Below are 20,916 nucleotides of genomic sequence, written 5' to 3' on the forward strand. Positions count from 1 at the left end.
CTAATAAAACTAAGGAGCAAACGGTATGGAGCAAGACTTTAATGAGTGTTCATAAATATGCAATAGCTCTTCCAAACCAAAACAAACCCTCTCGTTCTCTAATGAAGGATTTCTTTTATAGGTGAGGTAGGAGCATAATAATGCATTTAGATTTTGCCTTGTCCTCTTATTAAAGCATTATTGGGTTCTTAATTTTCTTGTTTGCGAGTTACATCAGGTCAAGGGATGGAAATATAATAGACCTAAAGTGATCCCTCTTATGATTTTGCTTTTCTCGCCGTGAAAGAATTTTTATCCAAAACAACCATATTAGAATAGACCTTGAGTCCACTTAGGTCATTGCAAATTACTTCCTTATTTGTAAAAAATAAATCTTCAATGTTCTCATGATTAAAAATTTAAAAATTATAGTTATGTAATTAGTCATTAAATATTTAATTATTATCATATTATAATTTTAAAAATTATTTCAGTTATTATATTACAAAATAAATTATTTATCAGATAATAAAAAAAATTATATTAGGAATACAACTGACGAATTATTTGTCATCCCTCACATATTGTCCCGTTCAAACCATTATAAATCCCAAACTTAAAAATGAATAAAATATGAATCGTGATTTCCTTACCCCCATAATTGCCTAATTCACCGCGACTTCATTGGCTTTGTCAAGTGAGATAAGTGTTGGGCTTTATTTTATTACTGGATTAGGAGTGAGGCAGACAGCATGGACCACGTGTCCTTTTCCGCACGGCGGGGCCGCGCCGACGGTGACGACTGTTCTCTCACAAGTCACGACGATTTGAAACACTTCACCACTATTTTTGGTTTCCGGCCACGAGAGTATGGCGCTTCCTCACTCAGAAGGCAAATCACACAGGCAAAAAGGGCAAAAGGGCAAAAGGGGAGATGCCGCAAGTGCTACTCCATTTCCTACTCACTAACTACTCTGAGTTGATTCACTTTGTAATTTTACTTGACTCGGTTCTACCCAAATTCAAGCCACACTCAAGTAACTTAACGAATCGATTTCAAGTTTTGTATTTTTTGGTTTGGTAATAGCACTCAAGAGGCTGGGGGAATTAGGTGATAAAAATTTGTTATTTTTAAGTATAAATCAGTATTGAGTTTATGCATGCGTTTGAATCAATTATAAGAGACAAAATATTCAAACAATAACTGAGGAATATATAAATTTATAGTGGTTCGATTGGGTGTCACCTACATTTATTCTTCAAGTAAACTCGCAAATTAACTTGAATCAAATCGGAACGAGTAATGCAAGCGTTCAACGATGAACAATACGGAAACAAGCAATCACTCACAAAGAGAATAAACGAAAACAATAATCAAAGACACAAGATTTACGTGATTTGGCAATTTGTCTACGTCTACGAGAGCAGCGACTAACTTTTTACTATCAAAATGTCAAGCTTACATCAACGGTTACAAAATATAGTATGTATACAAACCCTATGCGTACAGAAGTCTTAAAACCTATTTAAATCACTCCGGCTTGTAACAATTCCAAGAGGAAAATCCTCCACAACCCTCCAATCTACTGATCTTCAATTCAAATTCTGTGATTTATGCCGAACGAAACTGTCAACAGTTTTAGGTAAATCGTCGACGATTTAATGTCGAGAGCTATTCACGCTGCAGATTAAAACCGTCGACGATTGGATCCTACAACTAGCCTCATTGTTCTTTGCATCGCTATACTTTCTCAAGTATCCCATTATGCCCATTAAACTCGATTCAAATACACTCCTTATTATGAAGAAATAATTTAGCTTAATAAAAAAAAATGCTCAACATCACTAACATGACAAAAGCAAAATTTAAAAAATAAAAAAGAGAGAAATTACCAAGTTATGATGTTGTAATATGTGGCTTGCGCTACGGTATAAGGGTATTTAAGGAATTTTACAAATACTTTTGTATGCTTAAGATTAGTATAAATACATATAATGTAATTCTACTTTGAAATAGTAAAATCCAATCACCGCACGTTTCTATAGATATAAGCATACTGTCGAATTATGCTAAATGTATATATTATTTTTTATTACTATTTATTATAATTAAGGCACGTTTGACACCATGCAACTTAATTTAATTTATATTTTAGACAATCGAAATAATTAGATCGTCTAATTTTTTAGAACTCTTGCGGCTAGTCTATGCTCTCTCTCAATTTGCCACGTAGACCTATAAAGTGACATAACATAGGAGTACCCAAAAAAATAAGAATAAAAAAATGAAAACAAAGGCATTCCGCAGGTCTGTGCTGATTAGTTGTATCCAGCTGGTTAGTGGGGCCCACTTATAAGGTGCATATGCACAGCAGCAGATTGTGAAAATCACAAAATCCAGCTTCGTTAGTGATGGGCTCAATTATAGGTTCCTGAATTTCAAATTAATTAATTAATTATTTATAGGTTGATGGATTTTTTATTAATTAATTAATTAATTATAGGCTACTGGATTTCAAATTTATTAATTAATTATAGGTTGCTGAATTTCGAATTAATTAATTAATTATAGGTTGCTGTTTTCGTCAATTGCTGTTTTTATTTGCCTTTTTTTAATATTTAATTTTTCTTTTCAAGATTGAAAATCTTGAGCTAAAAATTTAAACTCAAACCCTACTCTACAATTTTTATTGGCATTTTATTTTTATTTCTAAATAATTTATAGAATTACGAGGGCATAAATGTCAAATTTTGAATTTAACTATGTGTAATTTGAACGTAATAAAATATAAAGCTGCATCTAATTTTATCTAAATCCTTTTAAATCAAAATTTTAAAAAATATACTCTCAGATATTAACTTAAATTTTTTATTTTTTGGCATTTTGTATGTTTAGGAGCTTAGTAGTTAAAATCTTAAAAAAAACAAAACAAAATAACAAAAAGGCATACTGAATTTTGTAATTCATGCAAATCCAAATTAGAAGCTTGATATTCGCCCTCATGAAAAAATTAAAGTAAAATTAAATTTCAAATAGTTATTATCTCTTTTATTTATCTCATTTTACTATAACTATACATTATATGATGATCCTTTCTGGGTTTTTTCAGGTTTACATTGGATTCGAATATGTCCCTAAAGACCTCTTTTCCATGCCTTCATTTTTCTTCTAATTTCCACATCGGGGCACGTACTTGTCATCACCAAATTCGTAGTATCCCTAGCCTGCCCAACTAAGAAAGAAAGTTACGTTACCCCTCAAACAAGAAATTGTAAAGTTCGACCATATTTTAAATAGCTAATCATATATGAGTTATGAAAAGATATAGTTCGAAATATGTAACTATGACAATTCACACTCATACGCCCTATCGACAAGCATTAAGTAGCCAATATAGTGAAAACAATAGAGTAGAAAAATCAACATTGAAGATGAGAAAAATAAGGATCTTGCTTTGAACATAGACAACTTTGACACAATCACAACCCAACACAAATCCCAAGTTAATTTTTGAATCACAACATAAGCATGATGAATGACAATCATTATAATGTTTAAAAATTAAGGGCTCATTTAATTGTGAAAACAAATATTTTTTTCATGTTTTTAAATTTAAAAATAATTGTGAAATCATTTAATCTTTTTTTTCAATATTAAAAATTTATACCAAGAATTTAAAAATAATGAAAAGATATTTTTAATTTTTTTATAAATATTGAATAAAAAATAAAGTAACCATTTTGTAATTATAAAAATGAAAAAAGCAAGTCCTAAACTTTTTGGCCCCTTTTGAAACTCATAAAATATTACGGAAAAGAAAGGAAAATATAATGGAGTCCTTATTTTTATGTTTGGTTATTAAGGAAAATGAGAAAGAAAATAAAAATATACTAAATCTATAAACTAAAACTTAATTTTAGATACCATTAGTATTTTTTTTTTTTCTAATTTTTAGTCATATTAAAACAAACTTTCATTTTTTATGGTATTTAATAGAGAAGAAAAATATAAGGGAAAATGTGTTTCCTCCTTATTTTCCTTTTCTCACATAAAATTCTTGATCCAAACGAACCCTTTAGTAATTGATTGGTAAATTAAAGTAAGTTAGAACCCATCTTGATTGGTGCATTTGAATAAACTAGATTAAAATGAAAAACCAATGACTAATCCAAACTCTATCCTATTTTGTAAATGTTTGTGACAAGTAAATTTGAGTTTTTTTAGGGCATGTTTGGATCAAGGATTTTAGCAAAGAAAATAAATGAAAGGAAAATGAGAAGGAAACTCATTTTCCATTACATTTTTTTCTCTATATCAAATACGACTAAAAATAAAAGTTTATTCTACTAGAATTAAAAATTAAGAAAAATTAAATGCTAATGGTGTATGAAACCAAATTCTTGTTCATTGATTTGACATATTTTTTATTTTCCTTTTCACTTTTTTCGATAACCAAACATGAGAAATTAGATTTCTTTGTCTTTTCCTTTCCTTCGTCTCGTATTTTTCAAGTTCCAAATGGGACTTTAGGAATTAGGATCATATTCAAATCACAAACAAGATGGAAGCAAACAGCATACATGCATCTTGTTGGAGTACCTCTGTGTAAAAACATCAGGAAGCAAATCTTAGGATTCCTCTAAACATAAGAATAAGATAATTAATAATAATATGTAGCATACAACTTTACGACTGCATATTAATTAAGCCAACCATGGCCATTTAAGTATGAGGTTTTTTTACCTAATCATCAGCATTAGAAAATGCAAGAACATGGACAGGCCAATGCAGAATATTAAATTTTGACTTTGCTTGGCAGAGATCTAAGACATGTAGGGTTTCCTGTCTCCATATTAAATTGTTCATACACTTGGGGAGGTGGATCTGATCCACATGCTGAATTTAATGCTTAAAGAAGAACGAATCCAGATTTCATTTATGTTACGTTTGGGAGTATGAATTTTTTAAGTTTTAAAATTAAATTTGAGTGAACTTGAACAAAATTATAAATACTTTTATATTTTATTCGTTTCTAATGCATTTGGGAGTATGAAAATCAATTAAATAATTTTATATTATATTCTTTACTAGAGCTTATCACATGACAGGATAGCATAATTTAATGATTTCTCATTTATAGTAATAACATGTTTGGTATATGTAAAAATAAAAATAAATTAAATGAATGGAATCGAGATTCTCTTTCATGTACTATTTGGTTTCAAATGCATTCCTGCAAAATTTGTGTTGTTCTGTTTTAGTATTTCACTATCTAAGAAGTTCAAAATAACTTAGATCTGGGCATCAAGCTTTTATCATAATGGAATTTAGTCTCTGTAACCAAGCTAATATGGAAAATCTGCTCCTCTAGGGCTCTGACTCTCTTTGGGTGAGATGGTTTTCAATTTATAAGCTTAAAGATAAAAGCTCATGGGCAATGAAGCCTCCACCAAATGTTTCTTAGAGCTAGAGAAAAGTTTTGAAAGCAATGGAGGATATGTATAATTGCATAAAGCACAAAATTAATTTGGGCTTTCTTTGAAAGTTAAGGTCTCTGATGTTGTTAATGAACAGAGATGGAATTGGCCAAGAAGAAGTTCAGAAGCAGAATAGACTGATCAAACTGAAGGACTTTCGACTCTAATGTTGAAGGCAGCATACAATATAGTGCAAGCTCATTAGGTGGCTATGCATTTTCTTCAGCTTGGAACCAGACCAGAGAATCAAACCCCAAAGTACCATGGTGGTTTGCAGTCTGGTTTGGTTCTCAAGACATGACTTTATCTATTGGCCGACCACAAAAAGTAGGCTCTCTACCTTTGATGAAATCTTTAGCTGGGGGAAGCTACAAGAATAGTTTGTATACAATGCAACAGTGGAAATGAATGTAAAAATCACTTGTTTTTTGAATGTTCATATTGAAATGAAGCCTACAATGGACTCCTCAATTTCTTCCAATTTCATAAAATGTACTCCAACTGGTAAGAGGAATTATAATGGCTCAATAATCTGAAAAAAGGAAGGGAAGATGATAAAGCATAGTTTAATATGGTCTGCTCTTGTCTATCACATATGAAAAGCTAGAAATGGCTATATGTTCAAGAATGAAGTGGCTTCTCCAAGACCGCTATTCAAAAATTTTATTTTAAAATCCAAAGAACACGCTATGAAACATGTATATAGATCAGTTTTCTAGTGGTTTCTTGTTCTAGTTAATAATCAGTTTTCTAGTGGTTTCTTATTCTGATGAATAATCTTTGTATCAATTTTCTAATGGTTTTGTTGTATAATGATCAAATATAGGATGCACAGCGGAATATAATACAACAAGCAAAGCAAACACAACCGGTAAATAAGAAACAAGAACAACAACTTGAAGATTAACGTGATTCGGCAAAGTCTACATCTACGGAAGCAATCGACACAAAAATTTCACTAAGAAATGTCAAAGTATACAATACACTTCACAATGATCTCACTGACTTTCAATACATGTCCATAAAGACATATATAACAACATTTCGGAGGTTTTCCTTCCAAATTCCCCACCCCAATGTTTCAATTCAAAATTCAAATTATTTCTCGCAACCCAGGCACACTCGTCGACGAGAACATGATACTCGTCGATGAGACACAAAAGACCACTCGTTGACTAGTACGGTCACTCGTCGACGAGTCTCAAATTCTACTCTCAGTATCTCATAAACTTTGAATTTTCCTTACTCTCGGGATCTACTCGTCGACAAGCACAGGGCACTCATCGACGAGTCCCTGTTGTACTGCACCCAAGGACTTAAATTTCGGTCGAAATGTCGAAATTTCGACCGAAATTTCGAATTTCGAGGGGTCCCGAAAGGAAATTGAGAGACTGATTTGATTTTGAAAAAATTCGACCAAAATTTCGAGCTTTTGGAAAATTTCGTTCGAAATTTCGAAAATTTCGGCTGTTCTTCCGAAATTTCCTGGAATTCATGTGGAAGAAAAAAAAAATAAATTGGAGGGAGGAATTTCAGCACTATTCTGAGTATTCTCAGATTTTTTTTTGCCTTTTCCCACGTGATTGTACACGTTGTGAAACCCGTGAGCTTATACAGTGAAAAAAAAAATCTCGCAGAGATACTCTCTGCACTCTGCAGATCCATTATTCAAACAAATAATTCCATCGACCACTACACAAATTATTTCTATAAATTAACATGCATTCGGATACATACCTCAAGCTCAAACTCTCAAAAGCCTTCTTCTTCTTCTTCCATCTTCAAACTTCAAAAAAAAAAACCCCAGATTCCAAATTTCTGCTGCCTCCTGCCTCCACCTTTGAAGTTCGAACTCCGAAAAGCCCTAGCCTTCGAATCCCCTCCTACCAGCCCTTCGAGCCTCTGCCTCTAGCCTTCGGCTTCACCCTCCACCTCCATCGTTGTCGGCGTCACACACAGTCGCAGCCAGCCGCAAGAACTCCAGCCTGCACTCTTCCTTTCTGCCGAGGCCCTCGCTGAGCTGCGAGCAAGAAACCGAGAGAAGAGAAACGAGGGACGAGAGTTGGAGCCTCTGTCGCCCCTCCCTCCACGAGCAGCAGCAGCCAGCAGCTCCACAAAATAAAAAGGCTACCTTAAAGGCTGGTTTATATTTTAAATTAGATGTCTTAACACTTAAGTTTTTACATTTACTCAAAATCTCCCTTTCCCCCAATATATTTACAGCAATGCCCTCCTCTCTCATTTACTATTTACCCCTTAGTTAATGTTACTAACTTACTAGTTACTAACTTACTACTTACTACTTTACTAGTATACTAAATAATAAGTTAGTATAAATGAATAATAAATAATTAGTTAATAACTAGTAAATTTAATAATTAAATAAAATTAGAATAATTTACTATTATTGTCTTATTATAGTATAAATTAAAAAATTATTTCATTTATTTAAATATATTCATTTTAAAATTTATTACTTAATAATAATTTTCTAAAAATTATCATTAATTTTGTAATTTTAATTTAATAATTTAATATTTCTCTTAGTAATTAATTTATCTTTATTTAGCATCGAAATATTTTTATTTTAAAATTATAGAGTAACATCCAAATAATTTTTTTTTTTTTACAAATTTAGAGTAATTTAACATCTAATCAATATAGTCTAGTAATTAAATAAATTAAAGTACTTATTAGCTTAATATAGTTTAAATTATTTCATTTATTTGACTAATTTAATTTCCATAATTTATTGGTAATTTTGTACATTATCATTAAATTTTGTAAATTTAATTTAATATTTTAATGTTTGTCTTATTTATTGAGATTATATTGATAATAAAACATCTCAAATAATTTTCTTTTAAAATTGTTGACTAATTTAACACCTAATTTTGATTCATTGTTACCTTGTAGGAAAGTAAAATTATCTACAAAAATGTCTGAAGGAAGAAAACAAGATCCAGCATGGGAACATGGATACCCGATGCCCAATGTCAAGAATGGATTTATTTGCAAATACTGCGGAATACAAATGAAAAGTGGTGGTGCAACAAGATTAAAAATGCACCTAGCAAATTACGACCCGCAGCATAATATTAAATTCTGCGACAAAGTACCTCCAGAAGTTAAGCAGGAAATGAGAATTGTTTTAGAAAGAAAAACAACAGCTAAGGCCAAAAAAATAGAAAGAATGGATCAAATAAAAAATGAATTGCGTGGGAACTTGATGCAATCACAACAAATTGATGAAGTTGATGATGTTGACAATATTGCATACCCGCCTGACATTTCTTCCTATGAAAGGTCTGCATATCGTCAAGCATTCTATGCTTCAAAACAGACGGAATGGGAAAGAGACCAATCTCGTAGGTTTGCGGGTAGGCAACAAGGAGGCAGTTCAGGGGCTGGTATTAGTGCAGGGCAACCTCAGATGAGGCGATCTCAAAGTGTGAGAGAGCCAGAAATAGAGCCATATATTTCAAAGCCTTCTTAACATTACAAGTCAGATGCAGCAAAACAAAGAAACTTGAAAAATTTATTCAAAGGAGGTAAAATAAAAGAAGAAATGAATAGGTTGATTTCGAAGTTTTTTATATATGATAATGTTCCACCTGAGAAGGCAAAATCACCTCATTTTAAAAACATGGTATGGGGTTGCCAATCAGCTGGAACGGGAGTCGATCCACCCACACCCTATGAAATCAGAACAAAATACCTTGATTTAGAGGTAAAAGAAATGGAAGACCACGTACAAGAAGTGAAGAAAAAGTGGGCCACGTATGGCTGCACTATAATGTGTGATGGATGGACAGGCCCTACAAAATTATCCATCATAAATTTCATGGTTTACTCGAAAGGAAGCACAATTTTTCTAAAGTCGGTAGATGCTTCTGACAAAATAAAAGACCATGAATACATATATTCCTTATTAAAACATGTTGTGCAAGAGGTAGGAAAGCAACATGTTGTCCAAGTGGTGACCGATAATGGTAGTGCCTACAAGAAAGCGGTTCTAAAATTAATGAAAAAATTCAACTTGTATTGGACTCCTTGCGCCGCTCATTGTATTGATCTCATTTTTGAAGAGATCGGAAAAAGAGAGGCAATAAGCATAGTGATCTTGCAGGGGAGACATATCACTAATTTTATATATAATCATGGATGGTTGCTTGCTAAAATGAGGGAGCACTGTCAAGGGGATATTGTGCGTCCAGGGGACACACGATTTGCTACAAACTACATTGCACTTGATAGCCTACAAGAAAAAAGAGTAGGGTTAATATCTCTAGTCACATCTGCTGAATGGGCTGAGCATGCTCTTAGTCGAACAAAAATGGGTAGAGAAATTGAAAGTACAGTTCTTAACCATCAATTTTGGGATAGAGTGGCAAAAGTTTGTAACATTTATGAGCCTATATATCGAGTATTGCGTATAGTTGACAGTGAAGTGTGGCCAACATTAGGAGTTGTGTTTGAAGCAATAAGGGTGATGAAAGAGGCCATTGAAATAGGTGCAAGAAGTGCAAGATGGGTTCTCAAAGTCATCAATGACCGATGGGAAAGAACCCTTGAACATCCTCTTCATGCAGCAGGTATAAATATTTATAAATTTCAAGAAATTCATATATCAAAATACTTATTACATATTTATATTTTACTTTATTTAATTGGCAGCTTATTTCTTAAATCCAAAATGTCAATACAAAGAAGGTGTTGGGGAAGATCCTTATTTTCTTGATGCAGTTCACAAAGTTTTTAAACACCCTTGAGCCACATTCCTCGGGCCTGGATCAAATTGGAATGAGGTATATTTTTAAATAAAATAAGTCTTAATCTATGTTTAATTATTCAATAACAATATTTTTTTTTAGATTATTATATTTAGAGATGCTAAAAGAAGCTTTGGAGAAGCAGCTGCTAAAGCAGCTAGGGCAACCATGGCACCTAGTAAGTATTTTTATATAAATGTACAATACAAAGTTACAAACTTCAAGTATAATCTACTAAGTAGTAAATACTAACTTGTGTTCTTAAAACATCTTGCACAGCTGATTGGTGGATGATGTATGGATCAAGTGCTCCAATCCTAAGAAAGCTAGCATTGCGCATTTTGTCACAAACCGCATCTTCATCAGCTTGTGAACGAAATTGGAGCACATTTGCACTCATTCACACAAAGCAAAGAAATAGACTAGCTTACAGCAGATTTCAGCAGCTTGTTTTTTGTTATTACAACATGAAGCTTCGAATAAGAGATATGGAGGCCGAAATGGACAAAGTGGCTAAACAAGATCCCCTGGACCTTCTTGACATATCAGTTGAATTGGGTGATGAGGATGAGTATCCACTTTTTCAATGGATTAGGCCATCTCATCTTGATGAACGAGACGGAAGTCCCCATCCACAAATGGCCAAGCATGCACAAGATGACTTTGGCATCGATGTTAATCAAGTAATGGTAGAAGAAGTAATATCTAGTAGTGATGATTCTCAAATGAATCTTGGATCTAGATATGGAACTTCATCTATGCCCTCTGGTGGTGATGATGATAATGACGACGATGATGCTGGTGGTGACAGATCTAACCCCGGCGATAGCAGTGGGCAAGGTGGTGATGGTGGGGACTATGGAGGAAATGAAGGATGGCAAGATTATAGACCAGAAGTGGAATATACACGTCCTTCCCAACTAGAAGATGAGGGTCCACAAAGAGAAACACGTCCAGTTGATAGGCAGTACAGTCGTAGAAAAGGAAAAGGGAAGATGCATCAAATAGAAGAGGATACCTTTTCCCTTAGTATGGAATCTATGAGTATAGGAACAGAGCACGACTCTAATAGTTATGGTGGTTATGAATCTACACAGAACAGCTCCTCACAATCTACATATGGCCAACCGTTTTCACATGCAAATGAGCAGGCACAACAATATGGAAATTGGCAACCACATGTCTATGGGTATGGACAAACACGTCAAGAATATGGGTATGATTATGACCAGTATGTAAATGCAAAACAATCCTATGGACATACACAACAAGTAGAACATGCAAGAAGAAATCCTAGCACACGAAGATCTTCTGACCGAGTAGAAACTGCCATGAACCAGATGACTACGGAGGAGTATGAACAACACATGTACACCTATACTCAATATTTTGGAAATTATATGACATGGAGTGATTATTGTAAACAATATATGTCATCTCGAAATCCTAATGATAGGGATAAGAGAGATAACTTTGAGCCACCAAGAAAGTCCATGTGGTATTAGATCATTAAATGTATAATTTTTATTGAAAATGTCATTGTTTAAATGATAATTTGTTGCCTTAAATCTTATAGGAATAGCTTCAAAACTTTATAATCATTTGAATGTTCTTCAGTTCATAGTTTGTTTCGCGATATGCAGTTTAATATCCTACACACTAGAAACTTGTCATATATGCATTTTTTTAATGTATTTTGATACCATATTAAGCATAATCATCTATTCTAATATTTCCTAAAGTTTTATTGTAAATTTCCATCATTTACTATAAATTTCCGTAATTTCTTTAAATCGAAATCGAAATTTCCGTAAATTGAGACCATCGAAATTTCCATCGAAATCGAAATTTAAGTCCTTGACTGCACCCTTATGTTTTTCTTCCTTCCTTTGTTTATGAAACCCCAAGTATAAGAGTCACACCATAAACAACAAGGTTCTAGTTCTAATGAATAATCTTTGTAACAGTTTTCTAGTGGTTTCTTATTCTGATCAATAATCTTTGTAGTCTGCAGTTAAAGCTAATAGATTCACTCTTGCTTTCTTTCAATATATATATATATATATATATATATAAATGAAATAATTTTTATCCTTATATTCCACTCTCATCCCATTTGAGAGTTTAGAAACTACCAAGGGTTCATTTTGGTTGGGAAGAACAATAAGAAGGCTTGTCCCTTGTCATATTACAATTATTTGTATTGGGGGAATCTTTATTCGTGAGCCAAATACATACCAAATGAGCTCTAATTTGCTCAAAAACTTAATCAAAACATAACTTGTTTGGTTTATCACTGTTGTAGATAATTGTTGTTGCTATTGTTGTAATTCACAATAGTTTTTATTAGTAGACAGCATACTTGAAAAAACTAATTGAGGTCATCTTTAGTAGTGAAAATATTTTTTATTTATTATTTTTTAAATAATTAAAAAAATTATTTTCTAGCTTCTCAATATTTATTTTAAATATGAATTTGTACGAATTTTGACAAAATACAATTTTATTTTACATTCATTCAAATCCATGCCTCCAAATGAAAGTTTGAAATTCAAATGCTAAATCTGATTCCATTCTCCTTAATTTCATTCATTCCTACAAAAATTCATGTGCTTGGACGCCCTAAATGATTAAAGTTGAGATGCCCATAGCAATTTCTGTTTCACTAGGTGACCAAGGCTAAAATTAATATAAAAGTTAATTAGTTTTACCATAAACCTATAAATCTACAAAACTCACTTGCCCAAGAACAATCTCATCTTTGAGAAGCATGCTTTAAATTCAAATTTAAATTTCTATGAATTTTGTACAAGAGATTACATCTTAAAGAAATTTTTGCTTGGGTATTGAACTTACTGATCCGGCTTGTAACCCTTGATTCACACAAATGACATAATTCTTACAAAAGCACAGCCCTAAGTTGAAATATGTGTTGAAAGCAGCAGCTAGTGTTGATAAATATATTTGCATTCGTAATTCTAGTTAAGAGGTGCCAGATGATTCCATCGCCTTAGACAAAGCTTTAATTGAATTACAGCACAGATGGAGAATACATGTTCCTACACACCCCCAGTAAAAATTGAGGATATATTCAATAAATTGGGTACTTAAAATACTACAGCCCCGAGAAAAATGTTCTCAGGATTTAGTTTGCTTCGGCGAATCCCCCTTCATATTTGAATGGATTCAAGCATTATATCAGAAACAGCCAATGCACATCTCTCCTTTTTCGTAATAAATTAGAAACAATAACTAGCACACAAGTGATCTTAATTTTGTTCACTCAATAGAGACAAGAAGAAGAAGAAGAAGCTTACACTAACAATTGTTTCCCGAGCAAGCAACGCTGCTACAGGATAGAGAACACAATCAACCCATAGCAATTGCTTTGGGCTACTCATTCCTGTAAGGATTTCCCAGAATGGGAGTGGAGAATCTTCATTACTACTGTTTGGTTTGCTTCAGCAATTCAATGTGGCTGATACCAAAGATTCCATCAGAGCCAATTATGCCTACAATATATTCTCCCCAGGCCCAAAAACCACACCCCACACACAGACGGCTCACACAGGTAGTCTGAATTTTCCTGAAAATGCATGTAATTCACTAAACAAACAGCCTACATAGATTTTGATATGAATCGTGTATCCACTGCATATCTTATGATTTTTCATTCTTCGAAAATGGAGGTCACCACAACCTCTGATAACAAATGTGCTGTTGACACTAGGAAGCTACCAGATGTTTGTGCAAATTTATTCACACTATGCTTTGGAGCATCAAATTGAGGCCTTGAATTTGGAATTATGTGTAGTCAAGCAAAACTGCTTCAACGAGAAATGGCAGGAAAAGAACGTCCTATTATGACTCCAAATAAAATTTGAGAAGAGAATAGATGTTGCGCCAATTGTTAGGAGAAAAGACTTACGCAGCTGTGGCACGCCACAAAATACTAGAAGAGAGCAACTAAACAAACACTTTTAACATATAACCGGATCATAGAAACCATCTAACTTCATGTCAGAAGATAAAAGCTAGATGATACTTCTTAACAGCTTATGATCATAGGTTCAATCTCTGAAATGGATTCCGTGTGGTTTTTCATCTGTGACAAAATTAATAGTAGGCTTTCAGGGAGGGCGGGGGGCAATGCAGTATCAATAACATGTGCAGAATGAGAACAGTGATTTTCTATATAGTAAGCTTTGAATAGCACAAAAGTAGCCAGGTAAACCATGGAGTGATTATTTTTCATTTCAAAATGTACACATAAACAGGTCAACCAATATTAGGGGCAGGCTTGCACAGCTTATCAAAAACATATATGCATCTATACACATGATTGTAAAAATATAGGGAACTGTCGTAAATAGTTATGCAAGTAATTTCAACTGAATAAGGTACTCTTTTAGTGTATTATGTTTGGGCACTAATCCAAAAGAACAGCTTTTGAAACACAAAATTACATTTGTCCCTGAATAATGCAAAAAGAAAGACGCAACAAAACAAAACAAAGCAAAAAAAAAAAAAAAACAGAAACAAAAAAAAGAAAAAAAACAAAACAAAACAAAACAGAGCCAAAACCGAAAAAAAATAAAAGACGGGGAAAAAAAAAAAAGCAAGTTCATTAAGGTCTTTTTCATCATTTTCTTTATGCTCAAACACCATCAACATGCAAAACCTACTTACAAGTAAAAGCTTCATTTTGACCACTTCCATATCTTGCTCATTTTTGGATGTCAACTCAAACCCTTTTTAAGCACTTACTTTTTCACATGGCCAGACACTAGTTTCAAATCAAATGTGCTTTACAGAAATTTTCTAATTCATAACACAGCCTAAAACATGAAACAAGGAGAATATAAAGAAACCATTCTTTTCACAACAAATTAGGATGGGATAGAGAAGTGCTTCTACAGTGGTCAATTAATCAACAAATACCTATCAAATTAAGACTTATCATAAAAAGATATGGCAAGTCATACCTGAATTAAGTATGTTGATGTGACCACAGAAGGGGAAAATGTGAAATGTAGATACTTGTAAAAAGTTAGTGGCAGCACCAATTCATGTAAGATGGTGTCAGCTACAAGGTTTGGTCATCTACATAAAAACTAGGAGTTTTTTTCTCTTAAAAAATGGTTGATTTCACAGATAAATATCTGACTCGAGTAATTTTGAAAACCTCTATCTTTTCTAGGGCCAAATTTAAAATACTCATGGATGCATTGCAACTCCAAACCTATATATATTTTAGTGGGTGATCAAATAACAGTAGATGCATTACAACTTCAAACCTACATATTTTTAGCAATTGACTTGAATACCCATGGATACATTACAACTCCTTTCTTATTTTGTTTAATTTTATAAATATTTATATCCCCCACAACTTGTCCACAACAACCAGTTTATGACTGATGCTTCCCTTATGATTCAATGTACCTTTCTAACTAAAGATATTTGAACCACAAAACTTTCTCCATGATGTCACTCTATTTGTTCTCTAATAACAACCACCAATACTTAAGTACCTCTACATGAACCTTCATTGATACTTAAGACAGTTATTAAATCCATACCATCCCTCCCCCCCCCCCCCCCCAAAAGCTACCACTAACATTAAATAGCCCCCTCCTCACCACGAATGTACTCATTTCTTAATTTATCTTTTTGGTTATACCACTCGATCACCCTATCATTCTCATTTCAGCAATTTTTACATTTTGTAAATTTATTTGTTAGTTACCCAACTTCCAAATCCCTATAGCATAGTCTTATAATCATCCTATAGAACGTTCATTTTGATTTTAATGGTATGCCGCCGAATCATCTCTCTATTTCATGCCTGCAAGCTAGAGGAGAAATTGAAAAAATGTAATGCATAAAGCAGGGGTAAATCTATAGCTAATTCACTAACATTCTCAGCAGGCACATTAATAGCCTCGATACCACTCTTACGCAAATTAATCTTAAGCCGCGACACCCTTTCAAAAATTTGGAGAAACCCCATATGACTAAATTTATGATATGTATCTTAAAACCTCTAGATTTTAAAGCTTCTCTAACCATTCTAATTTAGATTCTACTCAACCTCTAGTTTCATCAGTCAAGACTATATCATCTGCAACTACGACATTACATCTGATTTCAGTTATTTGTAATAAGTTCATACATCACTAAATCACTAATGCAAACAGACAACAGCTCAAAGAAAGCCATATGATTGGGAATTTATTCCATGAACTCTCACCCAATCACTAGCCATTATTGTACAAATCCTTAATGATAGTGTATATATATATATATATTATCATTCAACATTTGTATATACACATACACACACACTAACTTCCTACATACTTTTTTTTCTTTTCTAAAACCCACCATAGACCTTCCCCAGATAGTAGATACCCAATCATAGGCCTTCTCTAGGTTAACTAAAACCACATGCAAATCCCTCTTCTTTTTCCTAAACTTTTCCATTAATCTTTTGAATAGTTATATAGCTTTTGTAATTGACCTCCTAGGCATAAAACACTCTTTCCCAAGCTCCACTATTTGAGTATCTCCTTTACTTTGGTAGTATTAAAGTGCTTTCCCTCCTTCCATTAAGCATTTTTCTTAGCTCTTATAATTGTTTTAAAATAAATTAGTCAACAATATTACTCCATTATCACGTAGGCCTTATTCTTTTTATCTTAACTGCTCTTTGGGCATCTTGATCCCACCTACTCTCTTTACTAGTCATGCTTCTTCCTCCAAATTCACTTAAAACCACTTTCGCTTCCTCTTTAAATGAACTAGCTATCCTACTCCAATGAATCTTTATGTGCTCAATATCTCCTATTTATCCATTCACCCTCTTTATCATATAGCCTTTAAATTTTAATATATTTTCTCCCATTAAATTCCACCACCAAGTTCTCTTACTTGATCTATGTTACCCCTTCTCTTTCAGACTTTAATGCATATACTTAACACTAATACATGTGTGGTTGAACTCTCATCGGGAATAACTTTACAATCATAAACGATCTACCCACCTAATTAAGAACAACCTCTTTGATTTTATTTTGTCCACTCCTAAACGTTATTCAATTTTTTTCTATCTTCTATTTTTTCTCTAGCATGATGCAAAAAAACATATATTTACGCTCTTTGAAGCATTTCCTAATTTTTTAAAAATGATTTAAAACACTCGATTCAATCTTATTACATGCTTATTCTAGTGCGAACATCTTAATCCATGAGCAAATATACATACTCACTTAAGTAATGATAAGAAGAAGCAATAAACAACTCTATTGAACAATAAACATGTTCACTTTGTTATTTGATCACCTAGTTGGACAATAGGCATGCTTACTTATCTATTTTTTAGATCTAGGCGCATATTTACACACTTGCTCAAGTAATGATAAGTTGAAATAATAACTCTATTGGGCAATATACATTCTCCTTTTTTTTTTAAAACAAGGTTAATTAAGTCTTGTTGAAATCATTGATTTTCATTAAATCATTTTTTTTCTATTTTTTATAAGGACTTGAAAATTTTTAAAATGTAACACTAACCCTTGGCAAAACCTTACAAATTTTTATTTTTTAAGACAAAATGTCCATGATCATATAAATTGAAGGAAAATGATTCATGTAGCTGACCCACCTGATGGGACTTAAGACTTGGCTTATTATTGTTGTTGTACAATTTTAAATGACAAATTCTGGTCGCATATGTGGAACTGGCAGCTTAACAATCATTCTATTAGATGACCTGGATACTATGTTCACTTTATACCAAAGCTTCCTTATCCCCAAAGCTTATAGTTTAGCATGGCAGGATTAATTTTTTAAGATAAATTTTTCTATACTAATCCTTCCATTCACATATTAAATTTTGCATTAGTTTCATCCCACAAGGCAGACAATCCATAGTAGATATAAATAAGTAGTCTACGGTCTACAATCTATGAGGAGCAAAGAAAGTGGCAGAGTATCTCTTGCTGTAGTTGCTGTTCCTAGGATGAGATAAAGAAAGAGCTAAAATGTTGCAAGGATGCTCCAAAATGAGTAGAGCACCCAAGTCAACAGTCCGTTACATAGAGAGAATTTAACCCTAACAGAAAGGTCGGTTTTGGTTCATAAATGCAACCATGTTACTATCTTTTAACATTCAAGGGTTCAACAAATTCAACACCAAGAGACACTTTCACGCGGCATGCAACACCATTAATGGGTCGATGTAGCATGCACAAACATTCATGGTTAGAGATCAAGTGATCTGCTAATCAACAGTTAAGTGCTCAAAGTCTGCAATTGTAACTAATCTAAAGAAGCCAAGTAAACTAAACTCAAAAAAAGTGCTTCAAAATGTTGAGAATTAAGACACCAACAAATATATAAGTAAACAAAACTAACCTCAAATATAATTGGCTACAACCCTGTGTAGAATAAGTTAACCCTTAATGCAAATAAAAGGGACTATCGCATTCTGTTGTGTCAAACTATGAAGTTAACAACTGACAACTAAACTCCAAAACAATTCACCAGTGAACACCGAAGCAAAATGAGATGCTTAAACAAAACATCATTTAAATTGGAACCATAATGAACCCGCAACGAAGTTTTTTCATCATCCATTGACATATATAACTAAATGAATCTTAAAGGCACCCAATTCTAAATATAATTCCAAATTAACTAGGAATCCCCCACATGAGCATCATAAACCCTAAGACTGAGTAAACAAAATTATAATTTCTTCGAAACATTATACTGTATAACATCAAGATGAGAAACAAAGCAACTAAAAATCAGAGATCAACAGCTAGGATCTTATTGAACTACGCCATCCGCACCATATCAACACGAGTGTTCGCCATCATCTAAACCCATACGAAATCAAAACCCCAAACCCCACCAAAGAAAACGCGAGATTATATCAAAAGGGCAGAGCCAATTCAGCGTACCCAGATCAAAGATCACTCGGATTCCTCGGATAATGCGAGCTTCTGGGCCTCGAGGCGTTCGAGGGCCTTCTGGTGCGCCCAGGTCTCAAGGGTGAGATCGGGTTTGGCGTTGAGGCCGACGCCGAGGATGACGATGGTGAGGAAGCTGGTGATGTAGCAGGGAAGCTCCCAGTCTTCCCACTTACGAGACTGGCCGGGCGGCAGAGGAGTGCGATTGAAGAGATAGCCATTGGGGCGCTCCTGGTGGCCGGGGCTAGTCCACCGGTTCACTCCTTCGCCGCCTCCCCTTGTTCGGAGCGATGTACTCAGGCGGCTTCGGAGCATGGTGGCCGCAGAGGCCAAGGGCTTTTGGGAAGCCATGGATGTTCGGCAAGAGACAGAGCGAGGCAGAGAGATGGAGGAGGAGTGGAGTGGGCGACTTTGTTTAGGGGAGGGGGTAACTCGCTTTTCGGGGATGACGTCGTTTTGCTGTGCTTAGGTCGTAAACGACGTCGTCTTTTCGTCTAGGAACCTGCCGTCTTCATCCGGCATTGTGACTTTTTAGTCTTGCTGGAAGGCACCTGACCAAATTGAAATCTTGAAACCAAATGAAACCCCAATAAGGCAATAACTACAATATACACCCGTTCTATTTGTCATGAACAGCCTTCAAAAGTTGTGCACACAATGCAACAAATTGAGACAAAAACATAAGAATTAATAACATAATAATTTTTATACTTCAATAGTGTGCCTATGTTCACAAGGTCTCTACACAATCGCCAAATCAAGAAATTTATCTCAAGATTACCAACTACAACTCCATGAGAAAATCATAAAATACCTTATACAATATCATCACGCTACGCACTAACTCAAAAGCACTATAATGTAACACCTTTGCATGGATTTTTATTAGGTAGGTTGTGTGCATCGAGAGCCCGGCGTTGAAATATTTTCTAAAATATATGATTTTATGGGTTTTCAAAGTCTTCAATTTATGAATTTTCTAAAACATTCATGAGGAGTATTTAATGTTATATGAGTTTGTCCCACATTGAAAAAAGAGGAAAAGGAAAAGTCATTAATAAATGATAAGATGAAATAATTTCTTAAAGTTAGTTAAGAGATAGTGCTAGTGTGTACTCTAGTACACCCTAAGACGGTGCGAACCGTCCGCACGCACGTATAGTGTGGGCTGTAGGGCGCTAGCAACGCACTTAGCATGCTTGCATCGTTGCAAGATCATGACTGTTGATCATGATTAGATGACTTGAAAAATAATCTTATATCTTTTAAGATCAAGTGATGCGGTACCATCGACTAAACATTGATTTTCCTGAGAGTCTCAACCAAGACGCGACTAGGTCGAATCTGTTTCACAATTTGAACAGATGCAACATTTCTGAAAAGACATAATTCTATCTATTTAAAGATAGAATTAACTCCACAAAATACACAAAAAATTCATCATTCTCTCCTTCTCTTTCTTACATAAAGCTTCATAAATTATATTTTTTTCAAATTTGGATTTTATTTTATACAGAGATAGAATTCCAGAAAATTTGTTCAGATTATTTTAAAGGTATTTGTGGTCAGTTTTCGTTTGTGTATAACCCAAACTGATATCAGATTATTTTATGGGTTTCATTGTATCCTAGAAATGTATTTGCTGACTCAATATACACTGATCTAGTGGGTGCAAATAACGTTTTAAGGAAAACGACATTATAACGTGC

General features: G+C 33.7%; 1 protein-coding gene across 1 annotated transcript; it reads right to left on the reverse strand.

Annotated features, from left to right (window-relative positions):
• Positions 1–18,967: 18,967 nt before the first annotated feature.
• Positions 18,968–19,781, reverse strand: LOC131167656 (uncharacterized). Its single transcript, XM_058126468.1, has one exon. It carries the CDS (start codon positions 19,556–19,558, stop codon positions 19,211–19,213), a length of 348 nt encoding a protein of 115 aa, XP_057982451.1. The 5' UTR covers positions 19,559–19,781; the 3' UTR covers positions 18,968–19,210.
• Positions 19,782–20,916: the final 1,135 nt, after the last annotated feature.

Source organism: Malania oleifera, chromosome 11 (genome assembly GCF_029873635.1).
Source record: "Malania oleifera isolate guangnan ecotype guangnan chromosome 11, ASM2987363v1, whole genome shotgun sequence".
NCBI classification, from domain to species: domain Eukaryota; kingdom Viridiplantae; phylum Streptophyta; class Magnoliopsida; order Santalales; family Ximeniaceae; genus Malania; species Malania oleifera.

Bases quoted from the DNA above. Each gene is read 5' to 3' on its own strand.
- LOC131167656 (XM_058126468.1), bottom strand. From the start codon at position 19,558: ATGGCTTCCCAAAAGCCCTTGGCCTCTGCGGCCACCATGCTCCGAAGC.